Source organism: Cherax quadricarinatus, chromosome 17, assembly GCF_038502225.1.
Source record: "Cherax quadricarinatus isolate ZL_2023a chromosome 17, ASM3850222v1, whole genome shotgun sequence".
NCBI lineage: Eukaryota > Metazoa > Arthropoda > Malacostraca > Decapoda > Parastacidae > Cherax > Cherax quadricarinatus.
The window spans coordinates 30,234,076-30,255,989 of NC_091308.1; the positions used below are offsets into that span (position 1 = coordinate 30,234,076).

The 21,914-nt window shown below is 39.9% G+C and overlaps 1 protein-coding gene across 1 annotated transcript in view; it reads right to left on the minus strand.

Moving 5' to 3' along the window:
• Positions 1 to 2,840: 2,840 nt before the first annotated feature.
• Positions 2,841 to 21,914, minus strand: part of LOC128686310 (pyruvate kinase) — a gene marked incomplete at its 5' end in the record, with an annotated part of 28,571 nt that continues 9,497 nt past the window's right edge. The window contains 6 exon segments of the mRNA XM_053773143.2: positions 2,841 to 3,096; positions 3,237 to 3,482; positions 10,497 to 10,678; positions 12,146 to 12,355; positions 12,930 to 13,116; positions 14,703 to 14,926. Of these exon segments, the coding sequence (XP_053629118.2) occupies positions 2,866 to 3,096; positions 3,237 to 3,482; positions 10,497 to 10,678; positions 12,146 to 12,355; positions 12,930 to 13,116; positions 14,703 to 14,926 (1,280 nt within the window).

The window sequence follows — 21,914 nt, forward strand, 5'->3', positions numbered from 1 at the left end:
ATTGTTTGGAAGGGGAATCCCCTTCCATAAGGATTTCAGGTATAAAGGCCCTATCCGGAGTTACTTCCCTTATTTGTCTTTTACTGGCACTAGGACCAGCTTGAGTCACTGTACCCCTGTTGCACAAAAAATCTGTCCAGAGGTCTGTTTCTGGCATCTCTAAGATTTACCTAAAATGGGACAAGGCATTGTCATTGAACATGTTGTAGACATGACTTGCAACAGATTTGTTAGGGTGATATTTCTCCACAAAACTCTGCAACTCTCACCACTTTGCACACGTCCTTAACCACTGGACGAGGCACATTCTCCCCTCTCTCTTCCTCCTCCTCTAAAGCAATTTCCTCAGCTGTGGTCTGTTGCTATTCCAGTTGAAGGTCTTGCAGCTCTTCAGTGGTTAGCTCTTCCCTGTGGTCATCCACCAACTCTTCCACATCCTGGCCACTCACATCCAACCCCATGGATTTTCCTGAAGACAATAGATTCCACAATAGGCACAGGGTTGTCAGGAGGGTCAGCCTCAAACCCTTCAAAATCCTTCTCAAGGACACATTCTGGCCACAATTTTCTCCAAGCAGAGATGATCATCCTGGAAGTCACTCCTTGTCAACCCTTACCTATAGGACTTATGTAATTGAGGATAATGAAGTGATTCCTCCAGAACTTTTAGGGTTAATTCAGTGTCTGAGGTCACTACAAATCACTTTTGAAACAATGCTTTGGTGTACAGTTTTTTGAAGTCTGAAATAACCTGCTGGTCCAAGGGCTGGATGAGAGGAGTGGTATTAGGGGGCAAGAACTTCACTCTGATGAAACTAAACTCCACCAACAATTGGTCTTCCAAGTCTGGAAGATGAGCAGGTGCAATGTCTATTACCAGGAGGTACTTGAGTGGCAAATGATCTTCCAGGAGGCATTTCTTCACACTTGGGCAAAACGCTTCACTGACCCACTCAATGAAAATTTGCCTCGTGTCCCATGCCTTATTGTTTTTCTTGAACACTCAGGGATTTTCAGAGTGATACACAGGTAAACGCTTCATTTTGAAATCCCCACTAGCATTACCACAGAAAAGTGTTAGCCTATCCTTCATAGGCTTGTGTCCTGGCAATGTCTTTTCCTCCTGCATGATGTAGGTCCTCTTTTGGCATTTTCTTCCAAAAGAGGCCTGTTTCGTCAGGTACATAGAGGCTGAAGGAATCCTTCAGCCTCTACGTACTCCTTGAACTCGTCAACAAATTCTTCGGTCCCATGTTTGTCTGAACTTGCGGCCTCGCCATGCTTTATCACACCGTGTATGCCAGTTTGCTTCTTTAATTTGTCAAACCAGTCTCTGCTGGCCATAAATTCACTAACAGCATAATTTGTTCCAGGCATTTTCTTTGCGAGATTCGCATGCAACTGCCTTGCCTGTTCGCAAATTATCGCCTCTAAAACACTATCTCCCACTAACTTTTTTGTTGATCCACACCAACAACAACTTCTCAACACTTTCAACCGTTTGCTATCTGTTTCATTAGCACATTTACCCCCCCCCCCACCCTCGCAATATCAGCTTCCTCAATTTCTTTTTTCTTCACCAGGATGGAACTGATTGTTGATGCAGACTTCCCGTACATCCTGGCGATACGTTTTGGATGAACGTGAGAGGTGATGCTCGCTCAACGAGAAAAATGCAGACAGTCACAAATGCATGGGATGTTTTGTGTGGGCGAGTCACGCTGACGCTTTTGGTATGGACCATTTTCAACTCTACAAAAACCAAGCGGATGTACAAAAACTGATAAAATTTCAACGAAAAAAGTCGTCGAAAATTGAATCCTATAAAAACTGGGGCATACGAAAACTGAGGTTCCACTGTATATACAATATTGGCATCACAGTAGTATATCAAAGTACGTACAAGTGCTTAACTTGCCTGTCAGCCACTGCAGTATGGGCTTAAAATCATCCATGCCACCTTGTCAGACCACCAAGTAACTGGTTCTAGTTTTTAAAGAGGACCTACACTATAAAATCTCTTGATGTACTGGAGCTTAGATGCAACCTAAACTGGCCCCCTGAATGCCTTTAAACTAGGTGCAAATCATTCCTGCTTACCAATGTAGGTTTTATAGGACATCCACTTCCAACATACAGTAACTGTCTCATTGGCAAAAGATGGTCCCAGAATTCAATGGATTACCATAGGTTGTGAGGGTGGTGGAGACTGGAAGATTGGGGAGAGGATGGGAACCAAGGTGCCATGTGGATGTAAAAGCTAAGTGGAAGGCAATCTGTACACCTGCTTGCTCCATGGTGGGCAATCAAAAAATTTGAATTCTCCACTGCTCTTCGCCATGCATTTTAACAAATTTTGAGCATGTCTTAAATGTACAGTTACACTTTTGAGTGATACAACAAAAATGCACTATGCATCTTGAGAATCTACTGAATATTTTCTTCTTTATCTACTTCCTTTAATTTTTTTAACCTGTCAGGTATCATAGAATTAATTTATAGGTGTTCAGACTAGCAATGGTTTTTGTTAAAACAGTGCCAAAAACTTAACATGACAAACTTGCAAAACAAAAAAAAAAATCATTAAAGTAATGATGCCATGATTAGGTAAAACAAATTAGTATAAACTATGCTCACAGTTCACTCAAAATTCTCTCAAACCAACGTACCCTTCTGAGGCACTGGATTACAGGTGAAGGAGGGAAAAAAAAAATAAGAATTAATGTTAAGAAATTACATATTTTAAATTTAAGCACAGTAATAGAAAATTAATTCCACTGTTACTAACACCTTAATACCCAATTCCTCTGAATAAATTAACATTCAAGGACAATGCTATTAAGGTCTATAAACATTTGCACACTTCTACTTACGTGTGTAGTGAACAGGAATAATGCCACGATAAAGATGGCACTGTCTAGCAACTTGTGGGAAGCGCGTTACAGCCATGATCGGGCAGCGTGGTCGATACTTGGAAACTAAATGGGCTGAGCGACCAGTAGTGGTGATAACAATAATAGCAGATGCCATTGCTTTGAATGATGCCTCTACAGCTGCAATAGCTGTGGTGTGTGTTGAGTCTGTAGGAAGTTTAACCTACAAGAAAAAAAAATTGCCAAACTAATAAAAATCCCAAGAGTAATAAAGACGACACTTTTTTAACAGTGTACTAGCATTAGGATGAATCATGTTACATGTCTTATTCCAACCATTTTCACAAAAGAACTGCTATTTACCTGCTGAGAAAGCTCAATGAATAACTGCTTGTGCCACAAGGCGGCTTCAGCTTCTCTTGCAATGTTAGCCATCGTACGCACACACACCAAAGGGTAGTCTCCTTTGGCAGTCTCTCCTGACAGCATGACACAGTCTGCTCCATCCATAATAGCATTGCCCACATCTGATACTTCAGCCCGAGTTGGCCTTGGCTTTTTAACCATGGACTCTAACATCTGAGTGGCACATATCACTGGTTTTCCAACCTAGAATGAGATTTTTAGTAAAACTAAGCTATGCAATCATTCCCATTATGTTACTTTTATCAATCATAAAATCTATTACAGTACTGGTTTTGTTTCTGGTACAATACTTGAAAGTTTAGAACAGATGTAAACCACCCACAAAATTGCTTATTCAAAAGATTTAAAAGTGACTGAGCCAACTGCAAAATTACTGGAGGACCTCAATTAAATTACGAGGGAGAGATTATTATAACAGTAATTAAGTGGGTTATAGTAAGTGTTTATGCACCTGGAGAAGAGAAGTGTAGAGGAGAGAGATATTATGGGAAATGTTGAGGAAGTGCGTGGGGAGTTTTGAACCAAGTGAGAGAGTACATGTGGTTGGGGATCTCAATGCTAAAGTGGGTAAAAATGTTGTGGAGGGAATAGTAAGTAAATTTGGGGTGGCAGGGGTATATGAAAATGGGGAGCCTTTAATTGAGCTATGTGTAGAAAGAGGTTTGGTAATAAGTAATACATATTTTAGGAAAGAGGATAAATAGGTATACAAGGTATGATATAGCACAATGAAAATAGTTTGTTAGATTATGTATTGGTGGATAAAAGGTTGATGGGTAGGCTTCAGGATGTACATGTTTATAGACAGACAATGGATATATCAGATCATTATGTAGTTGTAGCTACAGTTTGAGTAAGAGGTAGATGGGCCAAAAGGAAAATGGTAACAGCAAATACGAGAGGTGAAAGTGTATAAACTAAGGGAGGAGGAACTTAGGGTGAGATATAAGCAACTAAAGACAAAGGTGGGCTAATGGAAGTATGAGTAGTAGGGGGTTAAGAGAATTGGGATAGTTTTAAAAATACAGTATTAGAATGTTTTTGCAGAAGTTTGCAGCCACAGGAGGGTGAGTGCAGGAGGAAAGAGGAGTAATTGGTGGAATGATGAAGTAAAGGTGTGATAAAAGAAAAAAAGGTAGCTTATGAGAGGTTTTTATGAAGCAGAAGTGTTGTAAGAAGAGCACATTATATGGAGAGTAAAAGAAAGGTGAAGAGTGCAAAAGGAGAGCAGATGAAAGTGGGAGAGGCACTGGCAAGAAATTTTGCTGAAAAAAAGAAAAAATTTGGAGAGATAAACAAGTTAAGAAAGCCTAGGGAATGAATGGATTTGTCAGTTAAAAACAGTAGGGGAGTTAGTAGATGGGGATTTGGAGGTAGTGGGTAGATGGCGGGAATATTTTTAGGAACTTTTAAATGTCGATGATGAAAGGGAGGCGGTAATTTCATGCACTGGTCAGGGAGGTGTAACATCTTTAGGAGTGAAGAAGAGCAGGATTTGAGTGTGGCTCAGGCACATGAGGCATTACAAAGAATGAAAGGGGGTAAAGCAGCTGAAACTGACGGGATCATGACAAGAAATGTTAAAAGCAGGGAAGGATAGTGTGTTGAAGTGGTTGTCATTTTTGTTTAATAAATGTATGAAAGAGGGGAAGGTACCTAGGGATTGGCAGAGAGCATGAATAGTTCCTGTATACACAGGGAAGGGAGACAAGAGAGATTGTAAAAATTATAGGGAAATAAGTTATTTTTATATAGCCAGACTCTAGTACTGGAAATGGGAAGTACAATGCCTACACTTTGAAGGAGGGGTTTGGGATATTGGCAGTTTGGAGGGATATGTTTTTTTTTTATTTTATTTTTTATTTATTTTTTTTTTTTTAACAAGTCAGCCATCTCCCACCGAGGCAGGGTGACCCAAAAAGAAAGAAAATCCCCAAAAAGAAAATGCTTTCATCATCATTCAACACTTTCACCTCACTCGCACAATCACTGTTTTTGCAGAGGTGCTCAGAAAACAACAGTTTAGAAGCATATATGTATAAAGATACACAACATATCCCTCCAAACTGCTAATATCCCGAAACCCCTCCTTTAGAGTGCAGGCATTGTGCTTCCCATTTCCAGGACTCAAGTCCGGCTATATAAAAGTAACGTTTCCCTGAATCCCTTCACTAAATATTACCCTGCTCACCCTCAAACAGGTCATCAGGTCCCAAATACCATTCGTCTCCATTCACTCCTATCGAAAACGCTCATGCACGCCTGCTGGAAGTCCAAGCCCCTCGCCCACAAAACCTACCTTACCCCTTCCTTCCAACCTTTTCGAGGACAACCCCTACCCCCCCCTTCCTTCCCCTACAGATTTAAATGCTCTCCAAGTCATTCTACTTTGATCCATTCTCTCTAAATGACCAAACCACCTCAACAACCCCTCTTCTGCCCTCTGACTAATACTTTCATTAACTCCACACCTTCTAATTTCCACACTCCGAATTTTCTGCATAATATGTACACCACACATTGCCCTTAGACAGGACATCACTGCCTCCAACCACCTCTTCGCTGCTGCATTCACAACCCAAGCTTCACACCCATGTAAGAGTGTTGGCACTACTATACTTTCATACATTCCCTTCTTTGCTTCCATAAATAACGTTTTTTGTCTCCACAAACCTCAACGCACCACTCACCTTTTTTCCCCTCGTCAATTCTATGATTAACCTCATCCTTCATAAATCCATCCATCAACACGTCAACTCCCAAGCATCCGAAAACATTCACTTCTTCCATACTCCTCCTCCCCAATTTGATGTCCAATTTTTCTTTATCTAAATCATTTGATACCCTCATCCTACTCTTTTCTATGTTCACATTCAACTTTCTACCTTAACACACTCCCAAACTCATCCACTAACCTTTGCAATTTTTCTTTAGAATCTCCCATAAGCACAATCATCAGCAAAAAGCAACTGCGTCAATTCCCATTTTGTATTTGATTCCCCATAATTTAATCCCACCCATCTCCCGAACACCCTAGCATTTACTTCTTTTACAACCCCATCTATAAATATATTAAACAACCATGGCGACATTACACATCCCTGTCTAAGACCTACTTTTACTGGGAAGTAGTCTCCCTCTTTTCTACACACACTAACCTGAGCCTGACTTTCCTCATAAAAACTCTTTACAGCATTTAGTAACTTACTACCTATTCCATATACTTGCAACATCTGCCACATTGCTCCCCTATCCACTCTCGTATGCCTTTTCTAAATCCATAAATGCAGTGAAAACTTCCCTACCTTTATCTAAATACTGTTCACAGATATATGCTTCAATGTGAACGCTTGATCTACAACCCCCTACCCACTCTGAAACCTCCTTGCTCATCCGCAATCCTACATTCTGTCTTACCTCTAATTCTTTCAATTATAACCCTACCGTACACTTGTCCTGGTATACTCAGAAAACTTATTCCTCTATAATTTTTACCATCTCTTTTTACCTTCCCTTTATATAAAGGGACTGTACATACTTGCCAATCCCTAGGTACCTTCCCCTCTTTCATGTTTTTTTTTTTTTTTTTTTTTCCAACAAGTCGGCCGTCTCCCACCGAGGCAGGGTGACCCAAAAAAGAAAGAAAATCCCCAAAAAGAAAATACTTTCATCATTATTCAACACTTTCACCACACTCGCACATTATCACTGTTTTTGCAGAGGTGCTCAGAATACAACAGTCTAGAAGCATACACATATAAAGATACACAACATATCCCTCCAAACTGCCAATATCATGCATTTATTAAACAAAAATACCAACCACTCCAACACTATCCCCCCATGCTTTTAACATTTCTGTTATGATCCCATCAGTTCCAGCTGCTTTACCCCCTTTCGTTCTACATAATGCCTCACGCACCTCCCCCACACTCGCATCCTGTTCTTCACTCCTAGAAGATGGTATACCTCCCTGGCCAGTGCATGAAATTACCGCTTCCCTTTCTTCGTTGACATTTAAAGGTTCCTAAAAATATTCTTGCCATCTACCCAAAACCTCCATCTACTAACTCCCCTACTGTTTTTAACTGACGATTACATTCGTTCTCTAGGCTTTCTTGTTTAACTCACTAAAAATTTGTCTTATTTTCATTAAAATTTCTTGACAGTGCCTCTCCCACTATCATCTGCTCTCCTTTTGCACACTCTCACCACTCTTCATCTTTCTTTTACTCTCCATATACTCTACTCTTCTTATAACACTTCTGCTTTGTAAAAACCTCTCATAAGCTAACTTTTTCTCTTATCACACCCTTCATGATTCCACCAATCACTCCTCTTTCCTCCTGCACCCACCCTCCTATAACCACGAACTTTTGCCCCAAATTCTAATACTGCATTTTTAAAACTATTCCAACCCTCTTCAACCCCCCCCACTACTCATACTTGCACCAGCCCACCTTTCTGCCAATAGTTGCTTATATCTCACCCAAACTTCCTCTTCCCTTAGTTTATACACTTTCACCTCCCTCTTGCTTGTTGTTGCCATTTTCCTCTTTTCCCATCTACCTCTTACTCTAACTGTAGCTACAACTAAATAATGATCCGATATTTCAGTTGCCCCTCCTAGTGGCATTAAAATACAGAGAAGGGAAGCAACCCCAGAGAGGGCTTTGATACCAGAAGTCCTCATGAAGGGGGATTCTCCTTCCAAACAGTAACCCCAACTCCCTCTCTCCTCCTCCCTATCTTCCTGATGCCATCACCAATCTTCAATAAAGGAAAGTAAAAATGTTATTTTATATTACTATACATAATTAAAGACTAGCATTTGTTGTGTGTATATGAAACTGTAATTAATCTCTATAAAATGTATTTTTTTTTTGTGAATATTTTTGGGTTTCTGGAATGGATTAATTGTATTTCCATTATTTCTTATGGGAAATATTGCTTCGAATTTCAAATTTTTTGAATTTAGAACTAGCTCCTGGAATGGATTAAGTTCGAAATTTGAGGTTCCACTGTATATGGGAGCTGACTTGTCAGCGGATGGGTTTATGAAGGATGAGGTTAACCATAGAACTGATGAAGGAAAAAAGGCGAGTGGTGCATTAAGGTATATTTCTTTCTTTCAACACACCGGCCATATCCTACCAAGGCAGGGTGGCCCAAAAAGAAAAACGAAAATTTCTCTTTTAAATTTAGTAATTTATACGGGAGAAGGGGTTACTAGCCCCTTGCTCCCGGCATTTTAGTCGCCTCTTACAACACGCATAGCTTACGGAGGAAGAATTCTGTTCCACTTCCCCATGGAGGCAAGAGGAAATAAACAAGAGCTAGAAAGAAAATAGAAGAATACCCAGAGGAGTGTGTATATATATGCTTGTACATGTATGTGTAGTGTGATCTAAGTGCAGGTAGAAGTAGCAAGACATGCCTGAAATCTTGCATGTTTATGAGAGACAAAAGACACCAGCAATCCTACCATCATGTAAAACAATTACAGGTTTTCGTTGTACACTCACTTGGCAGGACGGTAGTTCCTCCCTGGGCGGTTGCTGTTTACCAACCTATAGGTATATGCGGAGACAAAAAACATTAACCATGGAGGCAAAGAGAACGTATGAAAGCATAGTGGTACCAACACTCTTATATGGGTGTGAAGCTTGGGTTGCAAATGCTGCAGCGAGGAGGCGGCTGGAGGCAGTGGAGATGTCCTGTCTAAGGGCAATGTGTGGTGTAAATATTATGCAGAGAATTCGGAGTGTGGAAATTAGGTGTGGAGTTACTACAAGTATTAGTCAAGAGGTCTGAAGAGGGGTTGTTGGGGTGGTTTGGCCATTTAGAGAGAATGGATCAAAGTAGAATGACTGAGAGCGTATAAATCTGTAGGGTAAGGCAGGGTAGGGGTCATCGTAAAAAAGGTTGGAGGGAGGGGGTAAAGGAGGTTTGGTGGGAGAGGGGCTTGAACTTCCAGCAAGCATGTGCGAGTGTTAGGAGTGAATGGAAGTGAACGGTTTTTGGGACCTGACAAGCTGTTGGAGTGAGAGCAGGGTAATATTTAGTGAAGGGATTCAGGGAAACCGGTGATTTTTATATAGCCGGACTTGAGTACTGGAAATGGGAAGTACGATGCCTGCACTTTAAAGGAGGGGTTTGGGATATTGGCAGTTTGGAGGGGTATGTTATATATATTTATATATGCTTCTAAACTGTTGCATCTGGGTACTTCTGCAGACAGTGATTATGGGTGAGGTGAATGTGTTGAATGATAAAAGTATCTTCTTTTTTTGGGGATTTTCTTTCTTCTTGGGTCACCCTGCCTCGGTGGGAGACAGCCGACGGGGGGGAGGGAGATTATAGTGAAAGAGCAGTAAAGCAGAAAGGGTTATATAGTGCCTGGGAAAGAGGCTAATTAAAAAGAGAATAAAGAAGAACAGAGGTAAAAAGTTAATATCATAACAGTTATGAAAGCACTTTCATATTAGCAAAATTGCAGACTATTTCACTGTCAAGTACCATGACATGTCTAGAAGCATTGATTTAAGGTGGAATTTTGATTAAGAAATAATACTTTATTGTCTGATCTAGACAGTACTACAGAGTAAAACAAACCAGATTGGCATAGAATACTTTAGTACTACAGCAGAACCAACTACTGACAACTCCACATCACAAGAGCTACAGTCATCTACCCTGTACCCAGTACGGCCACATTACCCTTCACACACACACTTCAATAGCAATAAGAAATGACATGTAGAGTGCAGGCAAGATAAATTATAGCAATTTGTGGTTAGTAGGATATTTAAAATTAAGTTACTTGGCAAATTTGGAAATCTTAAGAATGTAATCCATTTTTCCCATACTTTCTCAGTTACTTCCAATATTGCTAATTCCCAGAAAGCATCAATTTTCAGGAACATTTTCCACATGGTATGAGGGTTTGCTGCATTAATCATAATAGTACTACTGATACCAATGTCTTTCATTGAAACTGTACATACAGCAAGTAATGTAATTAATGTTGTTTACATTTTGTGAAGCAGTTGTTAAATTCAGCATTATTGCATGCAAATTAAGCTCCAATTTGCATACACCTTTGTTCTCAACCTAATGACAGTCTTCCAAAGCACAAAATGAAATATAATTACTTCCCACTTTTAATCTTAATAGTGCTTCTGGAAATATAATTACCTTATTACACTTTGCAAGCATTTGTTTTTGTGCAATGAAAACTTTTTCTGCAGGTATTTCAATGCCCAAGTCTCCACGGGCAATCATTATGCCATCACCTTCTTCAATAATGGAATCAATGTTCTTACAACCTTGGTGATTTTCAATCTTGCTAATAATTTTTATGTCTTTTCCCTTGTCGCCTGGAACAGGAAGCAGTCATATTAAAAACACACTTCAAATGAAAGAATTATATAATGAAGCTAATACATTTTTAAAACCACAACTACTTTTACTATAAAAAAATTTATCCACTAACTTTCCTTTTTATAGCAGAATTTATAAATCATTAGATTTTAATATCTCAAATTTCACTTTCTAATTTCCATTACTTAATCACTGGTATTGCAGTACCTTAATACTAGACTAATATTGAGATTTAAACAAGTTGATCTAAGCTTTCAACCTTCATAGTTTAACTTCATATAATACAGCACTCCCTACAAGTAATTGTCTTTTTAAACTTCTAAGATGGTAATAAAGATATACAGATGCAGATTATATGTGAACACCTTTCCTTCTGCATTAACCCTTTCAGGGACGACAGGCCCTCTCCTAAACTCGTCCTCAGGGTCGAAAATTTTTCGGAAAAAAAAAAAAAATCTTATGAAATGATAGAGAATCTTTTCCCTATCATAATGACACCTAAAGTATGAAAATTGATGGAAAACTTACGGAATTATGCTCTCACGAAGTTAGCAGTCTCGATGTTTACGCATTGGTGATTTCGCCCACTTATCCCTATTTTCGGCCAGTTCCTGTGTACTAGTTGACAAAAATCATATTTATTTCGCTAGAACTCCATTTTTTCTATCGAATGAGTACAAGAAACCACCCATTTACCAATTTCAACTATCCAATAAAGTGGTTAGAAATTGGCAATTTTGCCAATTTCACACAAATTTCAAAAGATGCCAATTTCCAAACAGGATCCAGAATAAACAAGAGATATTCCTGGCACTAAAATAAGTTCTCAGTTTGTTAGTCACGTCCCCAGGCCCCTCTTATATTTCTTTTGCTTTCCACTTTGAATTTTTATTCTCACAAAAAATAAAAGATTTCCTGTTATGCAGACTACTGCATTAGTGTAGAAATGCTATAAATAATATCGGCGCACTTGTCAAAGAATATTAGACTCACCAGTTGACGTGTATTGGACGCATGGCATGATTTGTTTACTTTTGAACTTTGGTAAAAATCCAAGATTTCTGCTATTTTGAGCTCAATTTCAAGGTACTTCTCATTGTGAAACCAATCAAAATTATCTCAATTTCTGTAATATGTCTTCCATTCTATAAAATGAGACCAGGAAAACTAGAATACAACCATAAATACCATACAAAAATAGTGTAAATTCACTGTTTTAATCCAAAAACAGTCAGTTTTTTTTTTTTCGTTACGCACTGTGCTGCAGGATTTTTTTTTACACTGTGAACATTGACCACAGACCCATTCTTTCATATACCAGCTTTCTCTCGCTAGATTTGAAGGCACTAGAATTTAGGCATTCTAGTATGTACATCAATAACCCTGGTGCACAAGCCGTACTAATATGTCGGAAACCCTGAAAGGGTTAAATCTCAAATAAAAATTGTAAAAACACAACATACCAAGAACACTCCTGATCTCCCGCACACCAGCAGCATCACGGATAAATGAAGCAAACACCATGTCTACCTCCATCTCAACACCTAGCAAGAGGTCACCCCTGTCCTTCTCCGACACAGCAGGAAGATCAACTGGAACACCTGGCAGGTTAACACCTTTCTTGCTTCCCAACATTCCCCCATTCTCAACTTCACACACTATGTAGTCATCTCCTGTAAATACAAATTTAGAAATAATAGAAAGCAGACTTTCTATGCTATAAAGCATTACTGTTATTTACACTACTTCACATCCAGAAATATATTCCTTCAGGGGTGTTTTTATGGTGGCAAAGAGCTCTTGAGCCAAGAAATTGGAACTACTCTTCCCCTTCTCAACTCAAATGTGATTACCTCCCATTTCCTATGTGGTGTGACCTTGTATCTTCAACCCTTTCCAATGATAATTATTTTGCAATTTATACATGAATTCAGTTAATAAAAAGGGAGCACAAAAGACCAGTATACAAATACACAACCCCCATTTTTTTTTTTTTTTTTTTTTTGAACACTGGAAATTTTCTCCACTAACATAGGGTGACAAATTTACAGCCTGCAGCTGTAAAGCAAGACTGACAACTCGAGAGTGATTAACCTCACTTTTAATTACAGTACAGTAGACCTGTAAAGTTCCTCTAAATAGTGGGATTTTTGTAAATTTGACTGAAAAAGCACATTCTATTCAATTTTGGTCATAATTTTTCAATCACATTTACTGTATTTTAAAAAGTTGTAATGGAATACAAACCTATTTCTTTGGCAATGAGAGAAATTAAGCCATCATCAACAAAAATGCGGTTGTTTGTCTTGACAACCTTTGTAATGTTGACATAGTCAAGGTAGACTACTTCTGCAGAGCACTTCTCGTACCATGACTTGTCAGTAGTTAACTTTACTTTCTCTCCAGTTTTCAGCTCTATTTCTGCACTAGCACCCTGGGAAAATATTTAATGCTTTAGAAACAAAATATCTTGAATGCAATTTTAAATTTACCAAGAACACCACTTAATGCACAATGTACCTTCAATGGACACATTAAAATTCCGTATACAGTGAACCCCTGCGAATTAGCGGTTCCAAATTCGCGGCTTCAGTAATTCACTGATTTTTCCTTAGAACCTAACTAATAATTGTTTGTGGAAATCCCCACAAATTGCTTTTTTCATGGCAATACAAGATTTATGCATTTTAACGCTTAATATTAAGAAAAATATAATTTAATTTTTTAACAATTAAATTCACCAAAAATTCCATATAAATTACAATACTCTTACTAAATTAAATTACTACATGTCGACCATCACTAATCCGGCAATCAGTTATCCAGTTCCATCAGTAATCCGGCACTAATTTCAGCTAGCATTATTTCAAATTTCATCATTATACTGACTCGGAATTAGTGCAGATGGTTGTACATCCACAGCAGCAAGCCAGTGGAGGAGAAAGCAGTGATGAAAATGAGGAAAATGTAGCAGTCTCTCTATTGACAGATTAATTAAGTGCATGCTAACCTAACCACTCTGTAATCCAGTGAAATCACTAATCCACCACACTACAGTTGCCAATGATGCCGGATTAGTGATGGCCAACCTGCACCGTATATTTACCATACGTATACCAAAGAAAACGGGGTTGCATGAATTACAGCATTCCAAAGAAACCTGGCTTGAAATTAAATTAGTGTTTTGGGGACATGCTTAGGGTTTAGGTATTTTTTTAACCACATCCAGAATTTGTGGTTGGTCTTGGAACGTAACCCCGAGAATTTGGGGGGACTACTGTATGTATACATTAAGTATAAATAGCACTTTTTTTTTTTTTTTTTTTTTTTTTTTTTTTAACATGTTGGCCATCTCCTACCGAGGCAGGGTGACCCAAAAAAGAAACTTTCATCATCATTCATACACAGCACGTTGTGCTTATATTCGACAAAGAAAAGCCTTTTGATCTACAGAATTATTCTTTTGGTGTCTTTTTGTCTGTGGGTTTTGCCTGCAAGTAAGGTAACATTTTATAAAGGGATTCAGGAAAACCAGTTAGCTGGGCTCGAGTCCTGGAGGTGGGAAGTACAGTACCTACACTCTGAAGGAAGGGTGGAGATATTTGCAGTCTGAAGGGGCATCTGAGCTGTACCATTAGCATATCTATGGCAAGACAGTGATAAAGTGAATGGTGGTGAAAGTTTTTTTTTTTGTCACCCTGATGTGTTAAAAAAAAAAACTGGAGGAAAACTGAAGACCAGAGTCACCAATGATATAATTCAGAAAGCTAAGGAGGGGTTGAGAAGGTGGTTTGGGCAGAAACGATAAACGAGATAGGATGATGAAAAGGGTGCATAAAGCTGGAATGGAAGGCAAGAAGGATAGGGGTCATCCCAGGAATGGTAAGAGGGAAGAGGCAAGTGAGGTTTTTAGTGTTAAAAGACAGCATTCAACAGGCTTGTGCAAACATGTTGGGGTAAATACCTCTATACATACATATATACCTACATACATACAAAACAGTTCAAATTGTTACTTACTCCTTCCAAGAGACCAGTACGGATTTCAGGCCCCTTTGTATCAAGAGCAATAGCTACAGGATAGGAATGTCCAATTTTCTTGGAGTAATTTTCAGCAGCTTGACGGACATTATTCATTGTCTCAGAGTGGTACTCATGTGTCCCATGAGAGAAGTTCATACGTGCAATGTTCATGCCTGCTTCCATCATCTGCTCCAACATTTCCACTGACCGGGACACAGGACCTGAAATTCACCTATTTACTTATACATCTTCTAATATGATCTCTAAATTTGGTTCTCGTGTAAAAAACTGCAAATAGTTGACCAGACAGTATGGCAATTGTTCACCTACTAGTCTAGGTATGCAACCCTATTTTCCTACTTGTATGCAAAAAAATTATTTTAATCAAGGGGAAGCACTAAATCCAAAGGGGCCATATCCCCTTTAATATCAGGCATAATCACAGATAATACCACAGACCACTACCCTACCTTCCTCATAACTAATCTAGGCAAACTACCCCAAGACACTACTAAAGTCACTTTCAGACTTCATAATGAGGCAGCTATTAATAACTTCACAACAGCAATGACAAACATTGACTGACACACTGAGCTAGAAATCTATACAGATATTGACGAATGTATTAACCCTTTGACTGTCGAAAGGCCCAATCCTGAAGTGTCTCCTGGTGTCGCAAAATATTCGAAAAAAAAAAAAATTATTTTTTCTTATGAAAATGTTAAGATTATTTTTCTGATTGTTTTAGTCCCCAAAAAAAAATTTCCCATCAGTACTTACCGAGATATAGAGGCATGAAGTTTGCAGAAAATGAGCCCCGTATGGCAACAGCGGCGACTGCCGCTCACCCGGTAAACTTTAGTTTACTTGTATTTGAAGGTTTGTTGTTTTTTTCACTATTTTATTTTTTCACATAACTGATGTGGCCTGTGAGACCAAAGTAAGGTGCAATGTACATATATACACTCGTTGTATACAACACAATAAGCACACAAACATAATTATCAATATATTGTTTACAAAACTTGTTTACAAAAACAAACAATACAAAAAATTGTTTATTACTATTGTTCTATAATATATATACCAATATACAGTCACTGAACATATTCCTAGAAGTTCTGCAGCTTGTGGAACTCTCTGAAACATGGTGTCATACACAATGGTGTTTTACACTCACACATAAAACATGGTGTCATACACAGTGGTGTTTTACACTCACACATAAAACATGGTGTCATACACAGTGGTGTTTTACACTCCTCACACATAAAACATGGTGTCATACACAGTGGTGTTTTACACTCACACATAAAACATGGTGTCATACACAGTGGTGTTTTACACTCACACACAAAACATGGTGTCATACACAGTGGTGTTTTACACTCACACATAAAACATGGTGTCATACACAGTGGTGTTTTACACTCACACATAAAACATGGTGTCATACACAATGGTGTTTTACACTCACACATAAAACATGGTGTCATACACAATGGTGTTTTACACTCACACATAAAACATGGTGTCATACACAATGGTGTTTTACACTCTCACACATAAAATCAGTGTGTGTGCATTTTTGTTGAATTTTTTTATGTGCAAAGACAAAACACCTCGTCTGAGCAGTTTTCTTCAAAGTATTAGCAGGCAGTTGTGTTATGTAGTTATCCTAGGTAAATGGTCGTGTGTCATCATTCCTTCCTACTTTCCTTCATTCCTTTCCTACCTGGAGGCTACCTGGAGGGCATTCCACCTCTCTTCCTACATTCCTTCATCTGTCCTTCATTACTTTTTTCCTTCCTTTTATCTAGTCCTTCCTTCATTCCTGCCTTCCCTTCTTGCTTCTAGTTTCTATAATATATATACACATATATAGTCACTAGATACTTTCATAAAACTCCTATTATCACCCTTCAGGAAGCTTGTCATCTCCATCTCCTCCATCTCCATCTCCTCCATCTCCTCCATCTCCTCCATCTCCTCCATCTCCTCCATCTCCTCCATCTCCTCCATCTCCATCTCCATCTCCTCCATCTCCTCCATCTCCTCCATCTCCATCTCCTCCATCTCCTCCATCTCCATCTCCTCCATCTCCATCTCCTCCATCTCCTCCATCTCCATCTCCTCCTCCTCCTCCATCTCCTCCTCCTCCTCCATCTCCTCCTCCTCCTCCATCTCCTCCTCCTCCTCCATCTCCTCCTCCTCCTCCATCTCCTCCTCCTCCTCCATCTCCTCCTCCTCCTCCATCTCCTCCTCCTCCTCCATCTCCTCCTCCTCCTCCATCTCCTCCTCCTCCATCTCCTCCTCCTCCATCTCCTCCTCCTCCATCTCCTCCTCCTCCATCTCCTCCTCCTCCATCTCCTCCTCCTCCATCTCCTCCATCTCCTCCTCCTCCTCCTCCTCCTCCTGACAGATGGACAGCTGCCCCCTTCCCTCCACCCTCCTTTACGCTCATCAAAGGTCAGCTCTTATCAGATGTTATCTCCCCTTATCTTGTCACTGTCATGGGGTGAACTGTTTTCATGCCTCAAGGGAACATATTATTACATATTATTATTATTAGGTATTAGGTATTATTATTCTTCTTATTCTTCTTCTTCTTCCTCCTCCCTCCTTCCTTCCTCCTCCTCTTCCTCCTCCTCCTCCTCCTCTTCCTCCTCCTCCTCCTCCTCTTCCTCCTCCTCTTCCTCCTCCTCCTCCTCCTCTTCCTCCTCCTCTTCCTCCTCTTCCTCTTCCTCCTCTTCCTCTTCCTCCTCTTCCTCTTCCTCCTCCTCTTCCTCCTCCTCTTCCTCCTCCTCTTCCTCCTCCTCTTCCTCCTCCTCCTCCTCCTCCTCTTCCTCCTCTTCCTCCTCCTCTTCCTCCTCCTCTTCCTCTTCCTCCTCTTCCTCCTCCTCTTCCTCCTCTTCTTCCTCCTCCTCTTCTTCCTCCTCCTCTTCTTCCTCCTCCTCTTCTTCCTCCTCCTCTTCTTCCTCCTCCTCTTCTTCCTCCTCCTCCTCCTCTTCTTCCTCCTCCTCCTCCTCCTCCTCCTCTTCTTCCTCCTCCTCCTCCTCTTCCTCCTCCTCCTCCTCTTCTTCCTCCTCCTCCTCCTCCTCTTCTTCCTCCTCCTCCTCCTCCTCTTCTTCCTCCTCCTCCTCCTCCTCCATTGCTTTTGGTCTCAAACTCCTCGAAATCATGAAATTGATCTTCATTGACACTTCCATCTGTGTTAGAGCATCACTTGGGAAGAGTCCCAGATTTGCAGGGAAGTCACATATTTCTTACCGCTAGACATGCTGAAAAAGGACGACTGAAATGGTATTCCCACAATGCACCACTGGCTCCCCGATTTTTTTTATATGGTGCACACTGACCATGGAGACCCATTCTCTCACATGTGGGCCTACCAGCTTTCTCCTGCTTGATTTGAAGCCGCTAGAATTTATGCGTATAGATACGTCAAACACGGTATCTCCTATGACGTACATATACGACCGCGACAGTCAAAGGGTTAATAATTTTCTAAAGGCTCAATACCTCTATAACAAGCACGGCCCTAAAAAAACTGAACAGATAAGAGGAAATAAACAATAATAATATAATAATATCTTTATTTACTACAAGTACATGTACAAGGTATACAGTCCTAGCCGACAACAATGACATACTACTATATAGAAAGTCCCTTGTTATGCTCCGCATTTTGGGCAAATTAGGCCAGTGTCCCAGGATGCGACCCACACCAGTCTACTAACACCCAGGTACCCATTTTACTGATGGGGAACATGGGCAACAGGTGAAAAGAAACACGCCCAATGTTTCTACTCTGGCTGGGAATCGAACCTAGACCCTCGCCGTGTGAAGCGAGAGCGTTAAGCCACCAGGCCACCAGTAAGAAAATAGAAGAAAACCCAGAGGGGTGTGTATACATATGCTTGTACATGTATGTGTAGTGTGACCTAAGTGTAAGTAGTAGTAGTAAGACATACCTGAAACCTTGCATGTTCAGGAGAAAGAAAAAACACAGCCAATCCTACCATTATGTAAAACAATTACAGACTTTCATTTTACATTCACTTGTCAGGACGGTAGTACCTCCCTGGGCGGTTGCCGTCTACAAACCTACTACCTAGCTTTGACATATATATACAGGTCCTCCATCACAAATCCGGCATCATTGGGACCTGTAGTGTGCCGGATTACCGAGTTTGCCGAATTACAGAGTGGTAAGGTTAGAATACACTTAATGAAATTAACCAACTTGACTTGCACAGTTCATTGAACATCGGCAAAAATCGAACATTTCCGCTGCTTTGAGCTCAATTTCAAGGTACTTTTCGTCATGAAAGCAATCAAAATCATGTCTATTTCAGTAATACATCTTCCATTCTATCAAACGAGTCCAAAAAATGAGAATACAACCATGAAAACCATACGAAAATATACTTCAAAGAGGCGGCTAATGGCTGAGAAGTGAACTCCCTTATTTATCGTCCGTCTTTTTTATTTTTGTTGTACGTTAAGAAGCATCTTTCCATCATACATTGCCCAAGTTTCAATGAGATAGCCCAACAAACAACCGAGAAAAAAAAATATTTACCAAAAATCATATATGGCAAGCCCAAGCCAGGTACTGGAAATAAGTCACTTTGTCTGGCTTTTCTGTGTTATTCTAGGTTCTCTATACATACACTGCTATGTATGATAATCTATGTAACTATTTGTGTATACCTGAATGAACTTATTTACTTCTAGTCTGTCAACTGAGTACAAGAAACCGTCCATTCACTTATTTCAACTACCCAATAAAGTGGTCAGAAATTGGCAATTTGGCCAATTTAACAAATTTCAACAGATTTCAATTTCAAAACAGGGTCCAGAATAAACAATGCAGACATTCCTGGCACTAAAACAACTTCCTCTGTTCATTAGTCATGGCTACAGGCCCCTCTTATATTACTCTTGCTTACCATTTGGAATTTTTATTCACAAAAAAAAAAAAATGATTTACTGTTATGCAGACTACTGCATTATTGTAATAATTGTATAAATAATGTCAATCCATTCTTGACTCCGTACTGGAATTTAGACTGGCAGGCGGACAGGTATTGGACGGTGACGTCATTTGTTTACTCTTGAGCTTCGCTAAAGAATAGAACATTTTCGCTACTGTGAGCGCATTTTCAAGGTACTTTTCGTCATGAAAGCAATCAAAATCATATCTATTTCTGTAATATATCTTTCATTCTATCAAATGAGACCGAACTGAGAATATAACCATAACCATACAAAAATATACCACTAAGCAGCCACTAATGGCTGAGAAGTGAACTATGCTATTTATGGTCTGATTTCTTTCATTTTTGGTGTACGTGAAGAACTATCTTTCCATCGTACATTGCCCAAGTTTGAATAAGATAACCCAACAAACAACTGAGAAAATAATAATAATAATATCTTTATTTACTACACATACATGTACAAGGTATACAGGCCTAGCTGACATCAGTGACATACTACTGTATAGAATGGCACTTGTTATGCTGAGTATTTCAACAAAATTAGGTCAGTGTCCCAGGATAACACCCACACTAGTCGACTAACACACAGGTACCCATTTACTGATGGGTAAACAGACAACAGTTGTAAAGAAACACGCCTAATGTTTCTACCCTGGCTGGGAATCGAATTTTTTTTATTTATTTATTATCACACTGGCCGATTCCCACCAAGGCAGGGTGGCCCGAAAAAGAAAAACTTTCACCATCATTCACTCCATCACTGTCTTGCCAGAAGGGTGCTTTACACTACAGTTTTTAAACTGCAACATTAACACCCCTCCTTCAGAGTGCAGGCACTGTACTTCCCATCTCCAGGGTTCAAGTCCGGCCTGCCGGTTTCCCTGAACCCCTTCATAAATGTTACTTTGCTCACACTCCAACAGCATGTCAAGTATTAAAAACCATTTGTCTCCATTCACTCCTATCAAACACGCTCACGCATGCCTGCTGGAAGTCCAAGCCCCTCGCACACAAAACCTCCTTTACCCCCTCCCTCCAACCTTTCCTAGGCCGACCCCTACCCCGCCTTCCTTCCACTACAGACTGATACACTCTTGAAGTCATTCTGTTTCGCTCCATTCTCTCTACATGTCCGAACCACCTCAACAACCCTTCCTCAGCCCTCTGGACAACAGTTTTGGTAATCCCCCACCTCCTCCTAACTTCCAAACTACGAATTCTCTGCATTATATTCACACCACACATTGCCCTCAGACATGACATCTCCACTGCCTCCAGCCTTCTCCTCGCTGCAACATTCATCACCCATGCTTCACACCCATATAAGAGCGTTGGTAAAACTATACTCTCATACATTCCCCTCTTTGCCTCCAAGGACAAAGTTCTTTGTCTCCACAGACTCCTAAGTGCACCACTTACCCTTTTCCCCTCATCAATTCTATGATTCACCTCATCTTTCATAGACCCATCCGCTGACACGTCCACTTCCAAATATCTGAATACGTTCACCTCCTCCATACTCTCTCCCTCCAATCTGATATCCAATCTTTCATCACCTAATCTTGTTATCCTCATAACCTTACTCTTTCCTGAATTCATTTTCAATTTTCTTCTTTTGCACACCCTACCAAATTCATCCACCAATCTCTGCAACTTCTCTTCAGAATCTCCCAAGAGCACAGTGTCATCAGCGAAGAGCAACTGTGACAACTCCCACTTTATGTGTGATTCTTTATCTTTTAACTCCACGCCTCTTGCCAAGACCCTCGCATTTACTTCTCTTACAACCCCATCTATAAATATATTAAACAACCACGGTGACATCACACATCCTTGTCTAAGGAATCGAATATTTACCAAAAATCATATATGGCTAACCCAAGCCAGGTACCAAAAATAAGCCACGTTGACTTTTTTGGGGGTTATCCTAGGTTCTCTACACACGTGCTGCTATGTGTGATAATCTATAGAGAGAAAATAACTTTTTTGTTTCAGGTTTATGGTGCAGTACGAGTGTATATCATAGTTAACCCTGTGCTATACTCCGTTTTCTCTAATACTAGCCCCCAAGACAAGGATAGGAGAATGGTATTTGTTTACCATATCCTCTTTGTAACTGTCAAACTGCTCGGTGTTATGCCAAATATTATTCATTCTGGAGTATTTAACATGTTTTATATTATTTATATTGTTTATTATGTCA